The 9,460-nt window shown below is 35.7% G+C and overlaps 1 protein-coding gene across 1 annotated transcript; it reads left to right on the forward strand.

Annotated features, from left to right (window-relative positions):
• The first annotated feature begins 2,041 nt into the window (after positions 1-2,041).
• LOC126583109 (ethylene-responsive transcription factor 2-like) lies at positions 2,042-3,437 on the forward strand. The gene has a single exon (XM_050247406.1). It carries the CDS (start codon positions 2,226-2,228, stop codon positions 3,033-3,035), a length of 810 nt encoding a protein of 269 aa, XP_050103363.1. The 5' UTR covers positions 2,042-2,225; the 3' UTR covers positions 3,036-3,437.
• The last annotated feature ends 6,023 nt before the right edge of the window (positions 3,438-9,460 follow it).

Consider the following 9,460-nt stretch of genomic DNA (forward strand, 5'->3'; position numbering starts at 1 on the left):
ATGGATTTGCATTAAAAAGAAAAATATTTTGTTCACCCAAAAAAAAAAATATTCTTATTTGATCTTTCAAAAGTTTCCAATATAATAAACATTATTTTAGTACATTTCCAATGTTAAGAGAGATACATTTTTTTTTTAGTAAACTTTAACGAAAAGATTCTGGTACTGTTCACGTTAACGAAAAACCTCATTTTTACATTAAAAAATCAATCATGGTACTATTCACTTTATCATTTATTTTGTCCTTATCGTTAAAACTCAAAATTTTCAAAACATTTTCATTAATTTTTATTTTTATTTTTTTTTAAGTATATACCATGTGATAGTCGTGGTGCATTACTTTATACGTTTCTTTTACTTTTCCTACTTTTTGTGCTCCGGGTACGAGAGACGCGGAAAATCTCTGAAACACTCCATACCCCACGAAAATGGATCGTAAAGTTCTTTGTATTTTACATATACACCATGAAGTATTTCTAGGTTTAAATTTAAAACTATCAACTTGTAAATTGTAAGTGTAGGGTTTTTTTTATTTTATTTTTCGAAGTTTGAGAAATTAATAATTAGTGCCTATCTCATACCTAACAAAATAATTAGCTAGTTTGTTGTTTTGGTGGTTTATTTCTCCGAATCTGGATCCTGACTGCATTCTCTTTGTGAGGATTCAAGAAATTTGTGAATCGTATTCGTTCATCGTATATCGTGCGTTTAGAAATCATTTTAAATATTTTTATTTAAAATTAAATATAAACAGTATCTGACAAAAACTAACCGCACAATGTATGTGAACGAAATCAATTAACGAATCTTCAGGATCCTCACCAAAAAGATCCGGAGAGGATCCTGTTGGCATTTCTCCAATTCATAATTAACAAAGTAATAGTTTTGTTGTTTAGCTGGGAAAAAACACAATTGATGATGAATATTATTCCATTTTGAGAACCCAATAGATCAAAGTCACCCAATTGTTATTAGAAAATTATAAATCCCTTCTTTTTTTTTTATTTACATTTATATATATTTTTTCAATTATTTACTTTATGAGTGCATTATCTGGAGTAATATATATATATATATATATCTCTCTCTCTCTGGGGGAAAAAACACAACTGATGATGAATATTATTCCATTTTGAGAACCCAATAGATCAAAGTCACCCAATTGTTATTAGAAAATTATAAATCTTTTCTTTTTTATTTTTATTTACATTTATATGTATTTTTTCAATTATTTACTTTATGAGTGCATTATCTGGAGTGATATATATATATCTCTCTCTCTCTCTCTCTCTCTCTACACACACACACACACATAAGAGAAGCTTTTAAGGGAAATGATTTTCATTTTTTTATAAAAATAAAGATTAGTTGTAAGGCTCACATCACATTGAACTTTAACGATCCAAACTGTCTTTTTATCAAGTTCCACTTCATAGATCATCTTTACAAAATATTAACCAAAGTGGAAATATTTTAGACATCTAATTGAGTTCAAAGAAATTGATGAATACTTTATTCTCTAAGAAACATTGAAACTTCATTATGATAATTAAATAGGCAAATGATTTTTTATTTGAATTGAAATTTAAAAAAGTTGATCTATGAATCGTGACTTATAAAATAGAGAATTTGGATCATTGAAGTTTGATGCGAAGTGGCTCACAACTAATCTCGTTTTTTTTTAAGAAAATGGGGATCCCTTCCCCTAACGATCCTATATAAAAGAGTTGGTATTTGGACTATTACGTGGATGCATGCTAGTTGCTACCATCAAGGCACCAACCAACACATAGAGAGAATAATTCTGGCCAAGGCCAAGGATATGACCTGTACTGTGCCATGGTCATGCAGCAATTTAGCATGTTGCAATCACTGTTTTCTTAAAATATATAAAAAGTAGATGAGATGAGTCACTGACAAATAGATGAATTAATTAGTTAATCCCACAAAAGTAGTAACTTATTTATTTAGTAAACAAATATTTGTAACATATAATGCATGTGGCGGAAAAACCCTGATTAATCAATAACGAAGTTTCATGGAAATGATAACAGTACTGGTAAATTAAAAAGTTACAGATATACGCATGCTCTCCTTGCCCACATATAAATACACACAACACAAGGCTTAACCCACAACAACAACTACTATTGCAGTACGACTACTACATCCTTCAACATCCAAAACCCTATTCAAAACCAACTCCAAAACCCTAATAAGTAAAAATGTTTGAACATATTTACTTGGAGGCTGACTTTGCTCTTTTGGAGTCGATCCTTCTCGACGACAATTTTGATACTAATTTGCAAGAATCATCGGCGACAGCTTCAGGCAGTCCTCCCCCGATGTACTGCCGGAGTTTAAGCTTCAGCAAACTTTTCTTGACGAAAAGTTGGAGCGACATGCCATTTAAAGTGGAGCTGGAAGACACTAATGACGTTGTTGGTGCTCTGTCTGATGGCACGGACGGGTGGAGTATGTCATCAGATCACCATCACGTTGATGTTATTGAGACCACACCCGCAAAACCGGAGCCTCAGGAGGTTGTCAGGGAAGAGATAGTGGTGGCGCGCGAGACTTGTACACCATTGTTGGGGCAGCACTTCCGGGGAGTGAGGCGGAGGCCATGGGGGAAGTACGCTGCGGAGATTAGGGATCCCAAGAAGAACGGGGCAAGAGTGTGGCTTGGAACTTATGAGACGGCTGAGGGTGCGGCTTTGGCTTACGACCAAGCCGCTTTTAAAATGCGCGGCTCCAAAGCCAAGCTCAATTTCCCTCACCTTATTGGCTCGGGATGCGAGCCGGTTCGGGTAACAGGGAAGCGTCGAGCCCCGGAGGTTTCATCTTCTTCTTCCTCGTCGGATAGTGGGCCGCCGAAGCTGAAAAGGAGAAATAGTGGAGTTGGCTCGGGTGCTGAAGCCAGGTCGGGTAGCACTAGCCGGGTAGAGATGGTTGAGATGAGCCAGCTAGCTGTTGTTGATCAGTGGCTAAGTGATCTTAACACTACAGTGTACTCTATGCCTATAAATTATTGATAAGTGGTTTATGATTAATGTCTGGTTAATAATTGCATTGTTTAGAGAGTAATTGGAGATTCCCCAAGTGTAAAGTGTTGGATTTAATTTTTTAGGCTTAATCGAATAAATAGTTATCATGATAATAAGATATTTAGAAATAGATCTCGTGATAATTAAATAGGTTAAACGGTTGGAATGGATAAATTAGTATTTTATATGAGGGAGACTTGATGAAAGTTTAATTTTGAGCTCAATGCTAACAGAATCTACAACAAGGATTTAAATCCCTTTTTTTTTTTTTTATCACAGAAGTTATCTGATTACCTTATAACCATGGGAATTTTTTATCCAATTTGTAATTTTTTTTCGTCCACACTTTCGTTTTGTGCATGATTGTTAATGAAAACTGAATTTTTGTTATATATGTACCTTCCTTTTCTTTTTGGTAAGATATCTTTCAATTTTTTTTCTTTTTATTTTTAAGTGATATTAAAAATGGATAAATAAATATCTAATTTATAGAAGAAAGATGTTAGAGATCAAGATACAAGGTTTTGGTCTGATACCATAAAAACTGCTTACTTTGTGTTACGAAGAGGTGTTAGGAATACATTGGAGTATTATGGTCTGATTAGTATTTTACTTGAATTCAATTTTTTAAATTCAAAAAAATAATTTTCAAGTTGGAAATTATTATTAGCACTCCAAAAATTTCATTCTACACTCCTCACAAGTATATTTTTCTTTTTAATTATAGAAAGTTTGGAGTACCAAATGAGATTTTAGATGTGCTAATACCAATTCCCTTCAAGTTTTATGTTTTGAGTACTTGTTTAGTATGACTATTTTTAAAAACTAGACTCAAAACCAACTTAAAAATTTGTCTACTTATTGAAAACATCAAAAGTGAGATTTAAGAGTTTTTAAACTTATACCCAATGCTCTCTCTATCTCTGAATATTTTATGTTTACTTTACTTTTGTCTTTCCTATCTTTCTCTCTCATCCGACACTTTCTCTCTCTCCTCTTTCTCCCTCTCTCATCCGACCATTTCTTTCCTCCGGTATTCTCTCTCCCTCTCTTCCCCCACTTTCTCCTTTCTCTCTTTGGATTTCCATGTCTAGTTAATGTTATATACTCCATTGTAAGTTGAGTATTTTTTCTATAATTGTTAAATTTTAAAAACAATTTTGAATCTCATACCAAACTAGGTTTTGAGTTTTACTGAAAATTGTTACTAAGAGGTGTTCTTAAAAAACATTTTGAGAAATGTTGAATTTTTTTTTAATAGGATACCAAGAGGGCCCTTAAGTTTCTAATCTAAACTACATATTAATTGTAACATCCCACATCGCCCAGAGAGTGATCCTTAAATGTATATCCACATCCCTACCTAGCATGAGGCCTTTTGGGAGCTCACTGGCTTCGGGTTTCTTATGAACTTCGAAGTTAAGCGAAAAGGAGGCCAGAGAGTGATCCTTAAATGTATATTCACATCCCTACCTAGCATGAGGCCTTTTGGAAGATCACTGGCTTCGGGTTTCGTATGAACTTCGAAGTTAAGCGAGAAGGAGGCCAGAGCACTCCTAGGATGGGTGACCCACTAGGAAGTTGCTCGTGAGTTCCCAAAAAAAAAAAACAAAAAATCGTGAGGGAATGGTAAGCCCAAAGCGGACAATATCGTGCTACGATGGTGGAACGGGCCCGAGATGTGACATTAATAAAACACTGTTTGTCAACCAAAAATTAATAAAATTACTACTATACCCTATAATATAGAAATGAAAGACGATATTAGAAAAGAAAACAATGTGGGCATTAAAATAATTTTGTACAAATAAGTTTTTACTTTTTTTTTCTAAACCTCACAGCTATGTTACTTTATCAATACCCTCTCAACTCATTCTCTCTCTTTCTCTCTCTCTTTCTTAACTGCTAACCCCTTTTTTTTTTTTGGGACAAATAACTCCTCTCATAACAAAATTAAAAAAAAACAAATATTTAAAGAATATAAAAATTACATTTCTCAACCCACAAAGTGTGTGACCTTTTGTGACAACCCGTCCCAAATCTTACGTTTTTACAAAAATTTAAAAGTGTGATTTTACGAAAATGCCCTTAGAGGCGAGGGTTTTGACTTTCGTTGATCAACGTATAGCAAGGTATATGAATTAATCCATTAGCGTTTTCTTGAAGTACTTTTGGTTTGGTCACTATTTATATATATTTTTATATATTTTTCTAAGGTATCTATTTTATTTATCATTTTAGTGATTTAAAAAGAGGGGGAAAAAAGGAAAGAAGAAAGGGAAAACGGGAGAGGAGAAAGAACTGGGCAGAGCTGCCCAATTGGAACAGGAGAGAGGGAGGAGTTAGGCCAACCAGAAAGAAGAGAGAAGTGAGGGACCAATCAGAGGGAGAAGAAAGGAGGGAAAGGAAGGAGAGTGAAGAATGGGGAAAAAGGGGGAAACGGATACCTAACCCGTGACCCGTGCAAACCCAGTCCATTTCTCTATATTTTTCGGTGGTTTTCCACCAGATTTCCCACGAATTGGACCAAACCACTACTCTTAATCATCACCTAGTCCTTTCCTCTTCCATTTCCATTCAAATTTGGAAGGGATTCGGGGTGGAATTTGCAAAATATCCCACGGGGGTGCCGTGAGACCTTGCTCGGGATCCACTAATTGTGAAACCATTCCCTTCGATTACCACAACTAAAAAACTCATCTATAACCCAGGAACAAAGCCCAAGTGGTGGTGGAGGCGTCAGAGTAAGTATGGAAGTCGAATTGGAGCACACCCAATTCTAGGGTTCCGACGGGTTTGAGCACAATTGGAGCTTTTCCCGGCTAAATTGGCCTTGGCCGTAGGTATAAAGTTTGCTCTAGTCCTTGAGATCTTCATTTCTGTAATTTTTGAGAATTTTTAGAAATAGTTGAATTTTCCAGCGAGCCGGGGTGGCCGACCGCCACCCGCGGCGGCTGGTACGGCGGCACGTGGCGAAGGGGCTGTTGATATTATTCTTAGGCTAATTAGATGCCTTGAGTTCAATTTTGGTAGTTGTATGACATAGGTTGACTATTAGAATCTAAATCCTCTATGTTACGTTAATAGGTCACTATATGAATCGACGATTCGACCGTTGGATCGTCACCAAACTTCAATATGTTATAGTACGTAATAATTGAGAACCATAGGAACTTACAGATTAGGAATCCGACTTACGGATCTTCCTGAATTAGAATTGTAAGTTCGTAAAATAAACATTAACCACCACTTTGTTTTGCCAATTGGTAGAGATCCAACTGTTGGATCATAATGAAATTTTGGGATGATGTTTTAGAAGCATAATGTGGATCCTTGGAAGTTACTAATCGAAAATCCGAGAAGCGGATCTTTCGGATTGAATTATGTAAGGTTGTGGACCTTACCGTCGATCGTTGGCTGACGATCAACTTGTGGCCAATGGGGCTTAAATCACTCTAAAACGTCTTTAGGGATGGTTTTACATATATTACATCATCCGTTGATAAGAATTCTGAGAGGTGGTTGGTAATTGGCCGCAGGCGCCGATCGCTTGGGACGCCTCGATGGTTGTGCTAGGAAGTTGTAGCTGTTGGAAATGTGCCCTAAAACCAATCATATGATGATACTTTACGGACATTTCACAAGTTAAACTAATGTAGTTTAAATATAAAGGGCAAAGATTATTGTTTGAGTCGTCTCATATAAATGTTATATGCTTAAACGATAAGTCCAAGGAATATGTGATTGGGAGAATGTGATCTAAAGAAGTTAGATTCATGAGACCATTCTTTCGTAGACACATCCTAAATGTTCCTGATCATAGGATTGCCAATTGGGCATTGACAGTCCGTTAAGATCAGTACGTGCTGTGTCTTCTCTCAGGGAGAGTGACTAGTCTCGAGTTATTGATGTGTGTGACTAGTCTCGAGTCATTGATAGGTGTTCAATAGAGAAAGAGTTCACTAAACACGATCAACGAAGAGTTCTCATATTCATGTCACATGAGAACTCATGGTTGGGATAATGCAAAGTAGTCCTTTGACCTGAGGCATCATAGTTGTCTTGTGGTTAAGTCCTTGATCTTTGATTATGTCAAAAGTCACTCCAAAATGAGGGTGTCCACGACATAGTTGGGGTTAAGCCACTTAGCCATGGAGGCAAGTGAATGCGCAACAAGGGATCTCTAACTTTCAAACTGTTTGAGGGAGAATACTCTATGATATGATTAAGAATCTCTGGCCAGAGTATGAATGAGATTTAGGAAGTTGTTCCAAATCACATTCAAGGGTAATCATATAAGCACACGAATCACATTGGATAGTAGACATGAATAAACTATCAAACCAAACAATGTGGTTAAGAGTATTGTATTAGAGAAAGACCGTATTGCATTTGTAATCCTAAACTGAATAGGTTCTCTACCTCTTCTGATTAGCTTGGGTAACCATGATATGCTGCTAGGTGTCACTCTTGGTTTGTGGAAGCCCTAAACGTGTATAAACACTAAAGGGAGAATTGAAAGTAAGTTTCAATTCACAATCGATTTGAAAGAGTTTTAATCGCCCACTGCCTCGCTAAAAGGAACCTAATGGATCGTACACCGTGTAAGGTGGAGATTGAAGAAACATCGGAAATGAGTAAGAATAATTAAATGGTTTAATTATTGATGGCAAGGATTAATTAATATGTTAATTAATCAAACGAATAAGTTCGTTAAAGACCTCGAGATAGTTTTGGACCTTAAGGCCCAATGGGCTTCCAACGTCAAAGCCCATGGACTTAAGTTGTATGACAACTTAATGAATAAAGATTCACAAGGGCCCAAAAGCCCAAATCCCTCAAATGGCCGGCCATGTAAGAAGAATGGCCTTTTGGTTCTTTAGGTCACTTATTTTGAAGGGACTATATAAAGAACTTTATAGCCTAAATTCATTAAGGGTTTCTTTTAGGAAATTGGAGAGAACACAAAGCTCTCTTTTCTCTCTAAAGAGGTCGGCCCCCTTGGAGGGATTAGCTAGCAATCCCACTCCTCCAAGGTCACTCATTTCTTTTCCAATCTAACCTTGGTGTAGACACTTAGAGGTTCTCAATTTTGGGAACTTGGAAAACCATATTCTTCCATCCAAATCCATGGATCTAAGAAGCAAGGAATGAAGGCCCTCTCTTTGGGTGATTAGCCTTTGCTTATGCAAAGAGGAATCTACAAAGGTATAAATTTCTCAACTCACTTTGATTTGAGTTGAGTCTTGGTTCACCAATCTACTAGGCTTTGAATTTCATGGGTAATGTTTTGTTTTTAAGTGCATGCAAGCATGATTCCGCCTTTAATTGTTAATTGCATGCTTATAGATGTTATTCAAATGAACATGTTTTCACAAAATCATCCTTCAAGTGGTATCAGAGCCAGGTTTAGTAGTTGGTGAATCCTTTTGGGTTTTGTAGTTCATAGTTTTGATTTAAAAGTTGTAATATGTTACAAGCTTTATTCTTGTTTCTTTGAATGTAAATTTTGTTAGAAAATTTGTCATCTCAAATGTTGTAGATGTAGTTCATATGAGCATGAATATTGGAGCTAAAATTTGGTGCCATGCTTTTGGGAATTTTCGGCCAAATCCAAAGGGTGGATTTTTGGGTTCTTGTTTGACTTGTTAAAAGTGTTTTCAAGTGACTTTTGGAACCCCTATGTACCCTAGTTTGGTTATATGTTATTTCCCTAAAGTTTGAATGGTTTTGGAATGTTTTTGGGTGAAAAATGTTCATGGAAATTTTTTGAGTTTTTCATGAATGTTCTTCATTGTTCTTGACATTTTAGCCAAGAACAAAAAGTTTTGTGTTTTGATTCAAAGTTTTGATTTATTTCATAAAGTTTATGTTTTATGTTTTTTCAAATGTTTAATTGCATTAGATATTTGTTTAAATGGTGTAAGAGATATTGGTGGGTATGTAAGGATTAATTTCCTTTCACACACACCACTTGCATCACTTGCATGCTTTATGTCAAAACTCACAAATCAACACACACATCACTCTAATCCTTCTCCAAAACCGGCCACTGTACATGTAGGGTACTTTTGGGGCTTTTATGCAATTACATAAAGTTTTGATACTTTTGTGTATTTGCACTTTGACCCAAAAGTTTACGTTTTTACGTTTAGGTCCAAAAACGCTAAAGGACAAATTGTTTTGCTCCTTTAATGAAGTTTTTGCATTATTAAAATTTTGGGTTCTAGTGTAATTTCATGAAGTAGTGGACTTTTGTGATTTTACAAAGTGACCCCAAAAGTTTTTGTTTTTGCAATATAGCCTAAAAGTTGAGGTTAATTGCAAGATAGCCCAAATGTTGAGGTTAATTGCTTTATGGCCCAAATAAGTTGTGGTTATTGCATATTGGCCCAAATTAAATAGAGAACAAA

The sequence above is a fragment of the Malus sylvestris genome, chromosome 2, assembly GCF_916048215.2.
Source record: "Malus sylvestris chromosome 2, drMalSylv7.2, whole genome shotgun sequence".
Lineage (NCBI taxonomy): Eukaryota > Viridiplantae > Streptophyta > Magnoliopsida > Rosales > Rosaceae > Malus > Malus sylvestris.

Bases quoted from the DNA above. Each gene is read 5' to 3' on its own strand.
- LOC126583109 (XM_050247406.1), top strand. From the start codon at position 2,226: ATGTTTGAACATATTTACTTGGAGGCTGACTTTGCTCTTTTGGAGTCG.